This window comes from Crotalus tigris, unplaced genomic scaffold (assembly GCF_016545835.1).
Source record: "Crotalus tigris isolate CLP2741 ecotype Arizona unplaced genomic scaffold, ASM1654583v1 scf7180000017733.2605024, whole genome shotgun sequence".
Lineage (NCBI taxonomy): Eukaryota > Metazoa > Chordata > Lepidosauria > Squamata > Viperidae > Crotalus > Crotalus tigris.
The window spans coordinates 66365-82649 of record NW_024096600.1 but is presented as its reverse complement, the minus strand read 5'-3'; the positions used below and the strand labels follow the sequence as shown (position 1 = coordinate 82649).

The 16285-nt window shown below is 44.4% G+C and overlaps 1 protein-coding gene across 5 annotated transcripts in view; it reads left to right on the top strand.

Moving 5' to 3' along the window:
• The window catches only part of WIPF1 (WAS/WASL interacting protein family member 1), a 74412-nt gene that overhangs the window by 35982 nt on the left and 22145 nt on the right, over positions 1-16285 (top strand). For 4 of the 5 annotated variants that reach the window (XM_039339306.1, XM_039339301.1, XM_039339304.1 and 1 more), the window contains exon 2: positions 12737-12824. In XM_039339306.1, the coding sequence (XP_039195240.1) occupies positions 12774-12824 (51 nt within the window). In that variant the 5' untranslated portion in view covers positions 12737-12773. Of the gene's footprint in view, positions 1-8362; positions 8408-12736; positions 12825-16285 lie in introns of those variants that run through there. The other variant, XM_039339303.1, reaches the window with a different exon arrangement.

Here is a 16285-nt window from a genome sequence, read left to right as displayed (position 1 = left end):
ATATTAATGACAACTTTAGACGGCTTTCTTTAGGAAAGATTTCAAGAGATTAAGGAAAGGATAGTGTTTTTTGATATATAACCTGTTTGTTTTGCTTCTTCTACACACCTTGTTTCTAATTGTTGGCGTGAGAGTACATGGGTATATAACATGTATCTTTACATTTTTGCCTTTTTATTCTCCCTTTGTCCTATGCATTACTCTTACACAAAGCAAGATTAGGAATAGAGAGTGACAAAGAGAGACAGATTGCATATAGGTGGGTGGCTTCACACATTACACAAAGCCATCGTTTATCTTGACCATGGTTTATTGAACAAACCAAATAATGTTATGCCATAAACCATGACTTACAGACTATAGTGACTGAATTCACATGTAATAAATCAGAACTAAAGATATCACATTATAATTTTGTTCAGTGTACAAACCCTCTGTGTCTGTGAGTGTCTTTATATGAGTGAGTCTGATCATAAACATCATGACTGAAGGCATTTAAAGAAAGATGTATTTAATTCCAGATGCTTAAGAGTTTATTTCCTATTAGTCCCAGCCTGTGTGGCCAATGGCAAGCAATGTGAATGTTGTGACTCAAAACATTTTGAGGGCTTCAGGTTGCCTATTGTAGTATAGTAAGTGGATTATACCAGGGCTTTTCAACCTTTTCACCCATTGTACCACTTTTATGATATGGCAACATCCGAGTACCACCCGTTGCCTAGCAAGTGTCAAAAACATGATGACCCTCCCCCTAAAGAAGGAAAAAAGTGATAAAGTTCAGGTAGTCCTCAACTTACAACAGTTTGCTTAGTGACTCTTTGAAGTTACAATGGCACTGAAAAAAGTGCCCCCCAAGCCCCAGCCGAACAAGACACCTGCCTACCCACCCGGTGACGCTGTTCCTCCTGTCTGAGGTTTCCATTGTTGTGAGCATTTCTGTTGAGGATTTTGCAAGCGGGGGTGGGGTTTTTATTCCCCCCCGTCTGCTGGGTGGTTGCAGCAGGTTTTGGTCGCTTCACAAGATCCTGGGACACTGTGACCATCATAAATATGAATCAGTTGCCAAGCATCTGAATGTAAATCACAAGACCCTGGAGATGCTGCAACATTCCAGCTGATTGGCGCTTCTTCTGGGCTCAGCAGAAGCGCCAGGATCAGCGTCGAGCTCCAGCTGGAGCCTGGCGCTAATCCTGGCGCTTCCACTGAGCCCTGACAGCCCTGCAGCTCCAGCAATCTCTCGCTCAGGCTTGTGCGGTGCTGCCACCAGCTCAGCTCATTCCCCTCCCCCACCACCACTTTTCTAGGATGGTCATGTACCACCTGCCAGCTGCCAATGTACCACAGGTGGTACCCGTACCACTGGTTGAAAAGCCCTGGTCAAGGCTGGCCATGTTAACTGCATGGCCCACATGATTGAAGCTGTGATGGGCTTCTGTGTGCATTACCCAATGTTGCTTTTTTTGACCCTGTCCTGAATCATTATATCTCCAGTATATCCTAATTTTCAAAAATGCATTTCCCAACCCATCTTTTCCTTTTTTTTAACTGCTTATTTTATTTTATCAATTTCCACCTTTTTAAAGAGACAACATGTCCTTTAAATCAGAGGTCCCCAACCTTTTGGGCACCAGGGACCGGTTCCATGGAGAAAGGTTTTTCTGTGGACCGGAGCGTGTGTGGTTTTGTTTGCTGCCTGCATCCCATGGATGGGACTTTGCTTGTTTGTGCGGCCTGGTTGCTGGCATGCTGCAGCCTGGTACCGTTCCACAGACCGGGGGTTGGGAACCCCTGCTTTAAATAATTTGGTACTTCAGTATTATTGTTTTCTTTCTTTCTCCAGTACAGGAGATGGATAATCCATGGATGGGTTTTCTCTGTCTGCCTGCTCTTGAGACCAAGTAGCCAAAGCTTGACATGCCCCCACTTCCTGTGGAGTCCATTCTTAACTTGGTCTCTGCTCGGAGAAGACTCGTTTTGGCGTGGCTCTCAGCTTATCAGGTTAGACAAGAAATCCATTGATTGATTATCCCTTGATAATTGGCTTCCCCTTCCCAAAAAAATATTTTCCACCTATAGGAATTTAACCACAAAATTTTCTGGGGATCAGTCCTGATCTCAAACCTAAAATTAAAAAGGGGATTGGTGGGGAGGGAAATTTCCCCACAGATATCAGCCAGCCCCAGGGCTCTGGGGGGTGAAAAGGGGGGGAAGAAGGCATCAGCAGAGACTACTTGCTGAACCTTTTCCCCAACCACTAAGTTTTCCTTGGGATCATCCCTGATCCTATATTAAAATTGAAAAAGGGGGTGTGGGGGGGGAAAACTCCCCACGGATCCCAGTCAGCCCCAGGGCTCTGGAGGTGGAAAAGGGGGGGAAAAAAGGCATCAGCAGAGACCACTTGCTGAGCTTTTCTCCCCAACCTTCCAAGGGATTTTTTCCTCAAATTGGGGGAAAAAATAACAATCTCCAGGTCCGGATTCAAACTTGAATTCGGATCATCGGAGATTTCCTAGCAGCCCAGGGCAACCGCGGGCGCCATTTTAGTTGCCGTTTTCAGACAACAAAGGCAATCCCTGGCTGGGATTACCTTAAAACGTCACAGCGTGCCAAATTTAAATCCCCGGGCACAAGCAGCTTCTGGGAGGCTGTGGAGCTTATCTTCAGAGGGAAACGAAGCACAGGAAGGGAGTAAGCCAACCAAGAAACGGAGGCTAGAGAACCCTCCTGGGATCTGCAAAGCCCTTTTTCAGGGAGAAACGAGCTGTGGCTGCCATCTCTTGCCAGAGAAAGGCAAACCAAGCTTAAGGAAGCTCTACATCATATCTGGAATCACTGATAGAGGCGGAATAGGAGCACACAACCAGCGCTCCACCCCCGATACACACATATAATAATAGGACAAAATATAATAATAATAAAAATAGATACATAAATTTTAAAAATAATAATAATAATAATTAAAAAAAATTTTTTTTTAAAGCTAAAAATTAAGCGACTGCAGGGCCAACAGGCCTAAAGACAGAACACACAATATTATCATCATCACCATTATTGTTGTTGTTGTTATTATTATTATTATTTTACTATTATTGTTGTTCCTATTATTAGTATAATAGTAATAGTATTAATAAGAATAAATTCCGCTCTAGATGACCGCCATTTGATACCTGCTGTGTATTAAGTCAGGCCTACAGACCCTTTTGAGGTCGCCACTGATATTTTTTGCCTCCCTTTTCCTTTTTCTACTGGTGCACGTTGCCTGGTCACCTAAGGCCTCCGGGCGGAACCCAAGGAGTGGTTCCAAACGTGCCTTCGGTACCTCCCTCAGCTACCGTGACCTTAGCCCAGAGAGAATATTTTTGTTGTGGTCGGGTGATCAGGGGAACAGTCCTGGTACTTGTTCCAATTTCGCTCCCGCCAATACTTGCCTGCCTGAGCGTCTTCTCAGTTTTTCTGGGACTGCTCAAGCGGAATGGAGGGACCCTCGTTGCCTCAATCCATGAGCACGACCCCTCCACCTCCCAATTACGGCTGCAACACACCTTCTGACCAGAAGGCGGCAGGCAAGTGCAAAGCGAAGACAAAACACTCGCTCAAGAGGCCCTCCAAGTTGGCGGAAAAGCAAGCCAGCCGTAGGCACCAGGCCCTGGAGAAGGAGTTCTCCAGAGCGCAGAGGCAGGCCCAATTGGAATTGATTCAAATGGCGGCCACCGAGATGGAATTACCATTGGGTCCATCCACATCAACCCAGAGCGCGTGGTCCATTCCAGGAACACCGCAACCACTGGACCCGCCATCTACATCAGCCCAACAAACAACCACGGCGGCAGGCACAACCACTGAGTCCAACTCTCCACCTGCGGTCACCACACCCAAAGGTAATGACATAGGGGACATCTGGGCAGATGGACGGCTAGAGGCCCTATTAACCAAAGTGGTGGACCGAGCCCTAGCACAGCGCTCCGCCCACCACGACCAGGGGCCCTCCATCTCAGCCATGCCACACTCGGAACTCCCCTCAGAGTCCTCAGGCATTCAGGAACCCGTCTCCCCGGCCCAGTCCTCCATGAGTGGTTATTCTTCACCACAAGAGGAGGATCAACCTGGGATCTCTATGTCAGAGGATGAGGAACTTCCCCCTGAGCCCCCCTCAGGGGGATTATTTAATCCCAACCGCTTCCTCACGATACTACGCAAGGCCACAGCCATTGCGGACATGGGGACGGATCAGTTTTCTCAGCCGCAAGCGACACCGGCCACCACATCCAGACCCGTATTCGTAGAAAAGGTGACAACGCAACACCATATACCTTGCCCCGCCATTTTCCTGAAAGGGATCAAGAAGCCATGGGACTCTCCCGCTTCCTTCCCATCAGTGAGTGGTACGGACAAAAAATTATACAGCACTGCCACAGACCTCAATGAGGCCTTAGAAATTCCTAAAGTAGATGAAGCCTGGACCCCCTTGGTCTCCCAGACAGCCATGGCTGGGGACCTAGTGGAGGCCCTTAAGGCAGATGACAAAAAGTGGGAACAAGCCTTTCGCAAAACCCACCAGACAGCGGCATGGGCCATCAAAGCAGCCACCTCGGCCTCCTTTTTTGTCCGGGCCACCCTCATCTGGTTGCAACAACTACAAACCATAGTTCCTATGGAGGACATACGAACACACCAGGACCTGGCTAAGATGGTAGCAGCCACGGAATACGCTGCAGACGCAACGTTCCAATCGGCCATTTTTTCATCCAGATCCATAGCATCCAACATAATTGCCAGGAGAATGCTATGGCTAAAACACTGGCAAGCTGACACCAAGGCTAAGTGGCGGCTAGCGACCGCCCCTTACTCAAGCAACGGTCTGTTTGGGGAGGCCTTGGACCCCTATCTTGTAGAGAACAAAGACAAGCGGAAGGTCATGGCACACTTGAACAAAAGGTCAGACAAACGTACCACACCTTACTTTCGTAGGCAGTCCTTTCGTCAACCGACAACCACGCCTATCAGTCAGGCACCCAAGCCATTCACTCCCAGGCAGAACAAACCGTACGGCCGCCCCTACGACAGACCGGGGTTCCAGCCCAGACAACAAAACCAGTCGAGACGACCCTTTCGTGGAACGGGTCGTCCGTACCGGAAGACAAAATGACTCCTACATAGACCTACCCATTGGAGGAAGACTAGCTCACTTCTTCCACCAGTGGGAGCAGACCTCCACGGACAACTGGGTACTACAAACCATCCAGTCCGGGCTGTCCCTGGAGTTCCTGGTCACACCCCCAGACCGACTCATCAACTGCTCGGTCTCCAGGAACCCCACCAAACGCAAACTCATGCAGGAGGCCATCCAACACCTGTTGGACATTCAAGCAATAGAACCGGTCCCAGCGGAATACAGAGGCAGAGGATTTTACTCCATCCTCTTGTGGTTCCAAAGACTTCAGGAGGATGGAGGGCAATCCTGGACCTAAAAAACCTCAACCGCTACATCACATACAAAAAATTCAAGATGCAATCCCTTCAGTCCATCCTGGGAAGCATCAGAGAAGGAGACTTCCTGGCATCGATAGACCTCACGGAAGCCTACCTTCACATCCCCATCCACCCAAACCACCGCCGGTTCCTACGTTTCTGTTACGGGGGAAAACACTTCCAATACAGAGCTCTCCCCTTCGGTCTATCTTCGGCACCCAGGGTATTTACCAAGATACTAGCAGCGGTAGCCGCCAAACTGAGAAAAATCCCAATACGCGTCCAATGTTACCTAGACGACATACTAATCCAAGCAACATCCCTACAGACAGCTCAGGCGGACGTAAGGACCGTCATTCGCGTCCTCCAATTACACGGATTCTCAGTAAACTTTCAGAAGAGCCAGACAGTTCCCTCGTCCAGGCTGCTGCATCTGGGGGCCATGATAGACACAACCAACTGTATGGTCTATCTCTCCCAAGACCGGGTGGCCGGCATCAGGGAACTGGCTCGCTGGGTTCACAGGCAACGTTCAGTTCCGATACTAACACTTTCCCAATTATTGGGCAAGATGGTATCGGCCATAGCCATTGTACCCTGGGCCAGGCTCCACCTACGGGAACTACAGTGGTTTCTGCTCCCGTACCAACGGCAGAACACCAGCGCATCCAACCACCTAGTCAGGGTCACGGCACAAATCCGCAGGGCGCTACGCTGGTGGTGCTCTCGGGCCGTGACCAAGGGGTCACCCTTCAAGGAACCAGTCAGAGTTACCATCACTACAGACGCCAGTCTGTATGGTTGGGGAGCCCATCTGGACTCCCGGTTTGTACAGGGACGTTGGTCCGCCACGGATCTGAGAAACAACATCAACTGGCTAGAACTCAGGGCTATCCACCTAGCCTTGCAACAATTCAAAGACAGAATCAGAGGCCACCACGTTCTAGTCCTAACAGACAACGTAGCAGCCAAGGCGCACATCAATCGGCAGGGGGGGACCAGATCAAAAACCCTCATGACAGAGTCACGACTCCTATTCAGCTGGGTAAAGCCCAATCTGAAGTCACTAAAAGCGGAACACATATCGGGGGTCAACAACCAGCAAGCGGACTTCCTAAGCCGCACCACAGTGGACCCTTCGGAGTGGGGGCTACACCCGAACTTGTTCCTAGACATCTCCCGCAAGTTCGGGTACCCGATCCTCGATCTGTTCGCATCATCAGACAATGCCCAGCTCCCCAGATTTTACTCTCGTTACTTCAACCCGCGAGCAGAGGGGACGGACGCTCTGAGAACTCAGTGGCCTCAGGGTCTGCTTTATGCCTTTCCCCCACTACCACTCATACCGGCGGTCATCCGCAAGCTGATTCAGGAGCGGGCAGAAGTGATCCTAGTAGCACCATATTGGCCACAGAGACCGTGGTTCACTGACCTGATGAACCTGTCTCAGTCGCCCCCATGGAACATTCCCCCTCATCAAGTGTCCCTACACCAGGGAACCATCAGTCACCCGGAACCCCAATGGTTACAACTGACCGCCTGGCACTTGAGCGCCAGATAATGGCACAGGAACTATTCTCTCCCGGGGCCATTACCATAATTCAAGCTTCACGCCGTCCGGCAACAAACCGCATTTATGACTCCACTTGGAAAAATTTTTGCCTTTGGTGCAGGGAACGGCAGTTTGACTTACACAAACTCTACATCCCTCAGATAGTAGATTACCTCTTGGAGGGACTAGACAGAGGCCTCGCCCCCGCGACCATCCGCAGGCAAGTGGCGGCCTTGTCCACCCTCCTCACCTGCACGGATTCGGTTCCCTTAGCTCACCACCCCAGGATCCGCGCCTTTATCAAGGGCGCCTATAACACCAGACCTCCAGTAATTCACAGGTACCCGTCCTGGGAACTACCGCGAGTCCTTCACGCACTCACTCGGTCACCATTTGAACCATTGGCGACCGTTTCCTTGCGACACCTGTCGCTAAAGGTGGCGTTCCTGATTGCCATCACATCGGCCAGACGAATTTCGGAACTGGCCGCACTGTCAGTCAGAAACGACCTATGCATTTTCCACAAGGACAGGGTGGTCCTTAGGTTAGATCCTGCCTTCATACCGAAGGTGAATTCACTCTTTCACAGGACACAGGAAGTAATTCTCCCAAACTTCTGTCCAAATCCAACACATGACCGGGAGCGGCAGTGGCATACATTGGACGTCCGCAGAGCCTTGCGGCGTTATATAAAGCGTACAGAACCCTTCCGCAAATCGGAGGCCCTATTTGTGTCCTTCCAAGCGGGCACCTTGGGGCGGAAAGTTTCCGCGGGCACCATTGGAAGGTGGATCCGAAGCTGTATCGCAGAAGCTTACAATGTATCATCCCTGCCGCCCCCAAGTCATCTCACAGCCCATTCCACCCGAAGCGCTGCAACTTCGGCGGCATGGGCTACCCAGGCGTCAATCGAGGAAGTTTGCAGGGCCGCGACATGGTCCTCGCCTTCCCCGTTTATACGACACTACAAGATAGACCGCTTCGCATCGGCGGATGCCTCCTTTGGTAGGAGGGTCCTCCAGCAAGTTGTCTCAGAGATCAATCTACCGGCCTTATCTGTTTCCTACCCCTTGGGACAGTGAGGCTTTGGTACGTCCCATCCATGGATTATCCATCTCCTGTACTGGAGAAGGGGCGTTGGCCTTACCTGAACGCCTTTTCTCAGTACGGAGATGGATAATCCACACCCACCCCAAGGCCAGCAGGCCGCTAGTAGGGAGCTGAGAGCCAATACCTCGTCAATCATCAGCCAATTCGCCCTCGTTAAGAATGGACTCCACAGGAAGTGGGGGCGTGTCAAGCTTTGGCTACTTGGTCTCAAGAGCAGGCAGACAGAGAAAACCCATCCATGGATTATCCATCTCCGTACTGAGAAAAGGCGTTCAGGTAAGACCAACGCCCCTTCTGAGTATGAATATTTGAATACTGTTCAGCTTCACTTGAGCAAATTTGCTTTTCAATTTATTATACCTAGGACCAAAAAAACAGAGCCTTTAGGAGAATGCTAAGTCTTAAACTACTGATTCAATCCCATTTCTCCTCTTCCCCCTTCCAAATCTTCTATTATCCTTGCCAATATTCCTCTTTTTCTATTTAGAGTCTAATCATTCAGGAAATGAATAACTGCAGTGAGTTCTCCACTTCTGTCTTTTGTCTAAATTTAAGCTTCTTTTTTTTTAAGTGACTGGTTTAAAATAACCTATTGGGTGCCTGTCATCCACACACTCTGTAATTCTGGGTCAGAGATCCTTGTCCTGGTTGCAAAGGGATTTATAAGTATGTTAGAAAGAAAGATGTTTGTAAACTACCTTACCTTACTTCAAAATGCATACAATCTTTAATGGTGACAGAGTTAAGAATTGTTTGAGTAATCTTTGCTGTCATCTCTTGGGCATCTGAGTGTTGGCCATCCAACTAGCCTAACTCAGAGGATTTGAAAAGTTTGGTCTTAAATAATTAAGCTGCCATTCAACATTTTCAGAACAACATCATTGCTGATCTTATGGGCACCTGTAAAACTGCCTATACAAGTAGTTCTTGTTTAACAACTGCCTTGTTTAATGATCATTTGCAATTACAGCGGTGATGTAAAAAAGTAACTTTACAATTAATCTTTGCAATTATGACCTTTTCAGGTCTGGTCTGTAAAGCAAAGGAAAGCTGAAGTAATATCATAAGCACATTATGGTTTCACTTAATAATTGCTTCGCCTAATGACCAAATTACCTTTAGTTTTTGTTTTACTAATTTTTCATAGAAGTCTGAGGTTGCATTTCTGTTGTGACAGGTCTTGGGCCTATGTGGTTGAAAGGGTTTTAGAGGTATGAGAGCTTTTTTTTTTTTAATAAGGCATGCGCTGCAGATTATATTGTATTCTTTTATTTTAAAATTGTGTGTTTTTAATTATGCTACATATCTAAAGATTGCTGCCAGTGTTGTTACAACAACCAAAGACCCAAGAAAGGAAAAGAAGCTTTAGAGACAAAGACTGTAATTCCCCCCCCACACACACACACATTTTCAGTGTATTGCTGTCTAAAAACAATACAGTGAAATTTTATATACAGTAGCAGGCTATTTGAGGGAAGGGATGTTTGTTAAATATGAATGTATATTATTTGAATCAATTGACATTTACATCATTATGTAATTACATAAGTGACATATAATAAACTAAACCTAATGACATAATTTATATAAATTGTCTGATTTGAGAAATAGAACATGTCAAAGCCAGGGAGATCAGGATGTTTGGTCAACAGAAATTATATTATGTTTAATACCATTTCTGTTTTCAAAATACCTTCTACATTTAAACAAAATGCTAAATGAACATTTGGATGGTTTATAGAAGATTGTACTCAAAGTTACTGGTACATGATGAATTTTAAAGATACATTAAAATGCTTTATGCACTTAAAATGCATCTTAAGAAAATTAAATGTGGTTTGTCTAATCCTCTTAGGAATTCTAAGCATAATCAGTCTGATATGCTTCTAGTTACTGCATTTATGTAAACCGCTACCACCTCAGTATAACAAAAAATACTTACATTTAAGTGGCTATAAATATTTTTTCAGGATTTATTGGCTGTAGGATATGAATTCAACAAACCATTGCAGCTATGGAAAAAACACCCTGAAACTTGTAGTTAAATAAGAAAATTGTGGTTTGCTGCAGGGACTATTTTTTCTATTAACAGGAAGTGAAACAGATTTAACTTTAGATTTGCAGTTTTACATTTAGGCATAAAATGGTTGCAGAAAAAACTTTTTCTACAGGGAAGATTGATAGCAAAATGTATAATGCTAAAATACTGAAATCTTTGGCTGATACTACCGGTAATTGATGGAAGGGTTGTTAAAGTTTTAGTGTAAGAATGAGAAAAATGTGACTGCAGAGCAAACCACTGTAATATTGTAAATCAAGCTTTTAGGTTGATTGTCTTTAGGAAAGAGATAATATGGAACAGATCCGAGTTAGATATTACATTTTGTATTGATCAAATCGCTGATTAAATCTTAGTAATAGAACGACAGGGTTGATATATGGCATTCCTCACCAACACCATCATTCATTTCCTTTCAGAGAAGTACTTTTTTGCAATCTGAAAACTCCTCCATGCTGCTATTAGACATAAGAATAATGTATAGAGCAGCTGCAAGATGCAGCCAAGAGAAATGATTCTTTTCTTTCCCTTAACCACCCCTTCCCAATAACAGTTCAAAAGACCCTGGTGTTGTACTGAAAGTCTTGTTTACTTGTTCCTTTTGGCTAGTCTCCAAAGAATAGGATGATCTGCTTGATATTACCTAGATCAGTGTGTCTGATCCTCAGCATCTTTAAGATGTGTGGACTTCAACTCCCAGAATTCCCCAGCTAGCATGGAGAATTCTGGGAATTGAAGTTCACAAATCTTAAAGTTGCTGAGGTTCAGAAACACTGATCTGGACCATATTTTATTTACAACCCTCCCACACACCAAACTTCTACTTTTCAAGATGTAGATCAGGGGTTTTCAAACTTGGCCCTTGGCTGAGGAATTCTGGAAGTTGAAGTACAGAAGTCATAAAAGGGCCAAGTTTGGAGACCCCTGATGTAGATCAAATTTACTTTCTCTTTGCGACTTACAATATTTTTTTGGAAGAGATGGGAATAAACTATAGCCTGGCTGTCTCTAAATATTCAGTGTTGGAAATATTTAATGCATATATATTTTCCATCCATTTCCCAAGAGTACACATCTGAATTTTTTTGAACATTATTTATATGCTGCCTATCTCACAAAACAGTGAGTGCAGTAAAACAATAATTACAAAAAACACGCCACCATTAAGACATTATTATGAAAGACTGAATATGAATTCTCATGGGTCTTCAATCCAAAAGCTCATTCCTTTCTAAAGCTTTTACATTTCTGAGGTGCCCTTTTCTTTTAATGGTAAGTAATTCTAGCTGTTAGTGCTGAAAGTTAGGTCATCCATTTCTTAAGCATACTGGTGGTGGAATAATAAAAAGGATAAAATTGCCTTTAAGCTTGTTGGTTTTGGTTTACTTCCTTGGTTCTATAGCACGTAGGTGTTTTGGACTGTTCTTATCTTTTCCTTCCCCCAAGCAACTCATCATTGTTCATCCTTCCCTTCTCTGAATTTTATCTTTTATGGCAAACTTGTAAAGTAGATTAGACTGAGAATTTGAGACTGACCTTCACTAGCATCATAGCTAAATGGAGATTTGTTTAATCTAGATCTCTCCCCTGGCAATGCCATAGTAGATAACTTGGTCCAAATAGTAAGGTGACCAACTTTTTTACAATGAAAAGGAGGACACAAATAAATTGAAGAAAAAAATATTGTAAATAAAAGAAACATTTTATTCATTGCAACAATAATACAGACAACTTGCATGTGCAAAGTTTGCCAGCCGAGTGTTTTGGCGCGCTCAGCAGCAATTCCTATTGGCTTTCGAAAGCCAATAGCAGGAGTAGCACAGCTCATGCAAAAGTTGAAAAAAAAAATCAAAAAAAAAGGTGCCGGAATGCCATTCTGAGGGTTCTGTGAGGAAAAAAAGCCCTGCAGATTAGTCTTCAAATATCAAAAAGGAGGACATGTAGGAGGACACTTTTCGAGGGAGGACAGAACTTACAAAAGGAGGACTGTCCTCCCTAAAGGAGGACGGTTGGTCACCTTACAAATAGGACAGATAACCTAGAAACTTGCTCCTTGAAACACAGATATGCAAAGATGACTGTGCCTTTATCTTATCTTACTTTCTCTGTTCCATAACATCCTATTTCTTTGAGTTAAAAACCAAAATAGATTGACTGGATTTTTAGTCAAGCCAGATCTTTTCCTCTCTAAAACCACAAGTTTATTATAAATTATAATGGAGAAAGGGGGGAGGTTGTAATAGTTGCCCATCAGTAACATTTTATTGATTGATTGATCTTTATCCCAGCTTTATTATTTTTACGAATAACACAAGGTGGAAAACATACCTGATACTCCTTCCTCCTCCTATGTTTCCCACAACAACCCTGTGAAATGGGCTGGGCTGAGAGAGAGTGACTGGCGCAAGGTCGCCCAGCCGGATCTCATACTTAAGGTGGGACTAGAACTCACACTCGCCTGCTTTCTAGCCTGGTGCTTTAACCACTACTAGGCCAAATATGTCTCCATTTGTAACCATATAGGTTATTTGTTTTTTCCCCAATAGGTTTCGTTGCAACAAAGGTGAGATTGACGTCTAGAAGATGCCAGTTCCGCCTCCTCCAGCTCCGCCACCTCCCCCAACATTTCCACAGGTAAGTTGCAATTTTAAATTAATAATCAAATTTCAGTGGAAGAGAGAGACAAGCTTGATCATCCTAGCTCAGGGGTTCTCAACCTTGGCAACTTTAAGACTTGTGGACTTCAACTCCCAGAGGAATTCTGAGAACCCCTGTCCTAGCTTGTCCTGTGAATATAAAGCATGTTTAGGCTAGAAGATAGATAGATAGATAGATAGATAGATAGATAGATAGATAGATAGATAGATAGATAGGTGGGTGGGTGGGTGGGTGGGTGGGTGGGTGGGTGGGTGGGTGGGTGGGTGGGTGGTAGAGCGATAATAGAGAGTTATTCTTTTTGTTGGTTTTGTTGTTGTTTGTTCAGGTGATTGCTTGTTGTTTTTCATATACCGTACTTTCCGGCGTATAAGATGACTTTCTAAAGCGTTGAAATCGGCGCCGAAGTTGGGGGTCGTCTTATACGCTGAGTCGTCTTATACGCCGGAAATTACGGTAGTTTCCGACGTATAAGATGACTTTCTAGGCATGCAACTCAGCGCCGAAGTCGGGGGTCGTCTTATACGCCGGAAAATACGGTAGTTCCCTTTTTGGGGTTTTGTTCTTTTGGGGGAGGTATGTTCTAAAAACTTGCTAAGATAAATAAAATAACTCTATTAAGGTTTTAAACTATCATACATGCCAGGTGCCTTTTGGGATCCCAGTCTAGCCAAAAAGGTTTGCTGTCTTGAGTTGTCGTGACATACGGTGAGACAGTGTGGGATTGTGGTTCACGTTTGGAAGCAGGGACCAGGGAAGTTTCCATCGAAGCTGATTTGGCGACTTTGGGATAGATGTGCTTTCTCTCTCTCTCACTCTCTCAGCCCAGCTATTCTCAGGGAGGTTGTTGTTGAACTTAGCTAGGTCTTCTATTGTGGTTTTATGTATCAGGATATACTGATAAAAATACAATTAAAAAAAGATCATACTACTATGATGTAGACCTTCGGTGACTCCTAACCTGGTACATACATGAAGACATGGTATGTTTTGTTATGTTTGGATTTAATGTGTTATGCAAACCAAGCTACTAAGCTTCTTCAACAAAGCTTTATTGGGAAAAAATCCTGACTAAGCAGACATGCTCAGCCATGTAATGATTAAAATAAATCATATACAGGATGCATGTATATGAAAGGCACTCAACTGGCATTTGTTTTGGGAAAGGATCAAAAATATCCACGACTACTCCAAGTTAGTTAAAATCATGCTACATTTATGGAAGCTAACAAAGAAGCATCTATGCAAATGGAGATATGGAACTGGGACCCACTCAATGTTTCCCATAGAGATAGATTTTGATTCAGCATCTCTGTAGTAAGTCTCTCTGAACCTGTGTTTAAAGTACCTGCTAAACTTCTAGAGCATGTTTTGGAGGAGCGGAGATGTTCACCAAATTCACCGACAGCTTCTCCATTCTCATTAATCTGTTTATCTGTAAAACAAGAAACTATGATTTGCTTTAAGCATGTTTTGCTGAACTTATTAAGCAATCGGCTAGGTTTGTAGAATGTACTCAGTCCATAACCTTTTCTGTCTGGTGGGCATGTTTAAAATCTTCAGAGCAGGTAAACGGTTGCTAAGGGGAAGGATTACTGATTTACAAAATAGGCAATACCAGGGCATGTAATCAATGGCACAGTAGTAGTAAATTAGCAAATGCAACTTGACACTCCTATCTCCCTTCTACCATAGGATGCTACTTACTATATATAACCCTACTATATAACCTTACTATATATAACCCTAACTGGACCGGGAGGCTCTCCTTACAGTCACGCCCTTGTCACCTCAGGTTTGGACTACTGCAACGCACTCTACATGGGGCTACCCTTGAAAAGTATTCAGAGACTACAGTTGGTCCAGAATGCAGCCGCGCGAGTGATAGTGGGTGCTCCTCGATACACCCATGTTACACCTATCCTCCGTGAGCTGCACTGGTTGCCTATTGGTCTCTGGGTCCAATTCAAGGTGTTGGTCATTACCTTTAAAGCCCTATATGGCTCAGGGCCAGGCTATTTGCGAGACCACCTACTACCTCATAGTTCCCTATGTCCGGTTAGATCCCACAGGCTGGGCCTCCTTCAGGCCCCGTTGGCCAAGCAGTGCCATTTGGCGGGGCCGCGGAGGAGGGCCTTCTCTGTGATGGCGCCCACGCTTTGGAATCAGCTCCCCCCGGAGATTAGGACCGCTCCCACCCTGTTGGTCTTCCGTAAGCTACTTAAGACCTGGCTTTTCCAGCAGGCCTGGGGTTTATAAAACCTGACCCCTGGATGATTGTTTTTGTATTGTTGTTTTGTTATGTTTTATGTGTTTTTTATTGTTAGCCGCCCAGAGTCCTTCGGGAGTGGGGCGGCTTATAAATTTTAAAAATAAAATAAAAAAAAAAAATAAAATAAATAATGGTAGGATGGGGTGGGTACTTCTATAGTGGCAGCATAATCCTGAGAAAAGCCATTTTTGATTTAGGAGTTGCAGAAAGGTACTCTGTACACACTCCTGAAAGTTCTGAAGCACCTATTTGCTTTTGAGGCACTGTAATGTACGGTGAGTACATGATTAATAACCATTTGTTCAGAGACTGTTCAAACTTACAATAGTACTGAATAAGGAGACTTACCATCAATGACTTATTAAGATTTATGACTTCTCAAAATTAGGAATTCAATTTGGGTGGCAACTGGCTCACATTTACAACAGTCATGGCACCCACAATCACGTAGTCACAATTTGTGACATTCATTGCTAGCTTCCTGCAAGCAAAGTCACTAAGAAAGCTGTCAGGAGGACCCAAATGGCAACTACTTGATGTCATGCTTAATGATCACAACTGGAATTGTTTTAAGTCAGCATGGTCATGTGATGTTGTACTTTATGTCTGCATCACTTTGTGATGAACTTCACAATCTCAGTTACGGTCATTAGCCAAGGGACACCTTATTTGCATCTAGCGAGGCAGGTATCCATGGGCAGATTGATGTGTTGAGGCACTATGTTTGCAAATCCAACATAACAACTTATTATGACATATGAACCTAGACAACCATTTGTAAGTCACAAAATTATCCCTAATATTTTGCCCTCCAGATCAGAATCAGAAACATGCCTCTGATCGTGATTTATAGTCTGGACATTAAGCTTTCATCATAGTCTCCCAATTTAAATAAACCATTATATTTAATGAAATATGCCTATAATCATGGTTTAAGGTCTGGACATTAAGCATTCATTATAGTCCTCTAATTTAAATAACCCATTATGATTAATAAGAAACAGAAAACTTCAGAGTATAACCCAGATTTCAGTTTAAATATTAATGAATCTGAATAGACCCAAGTTCCAATTTTAAAACTTTTCACTTCCTACTCTTCACATTATTTTAATGCCTACAAAGTACTGAAAAGAAGTTCAGCGGTGTACACATCTGAACAGAATACAAG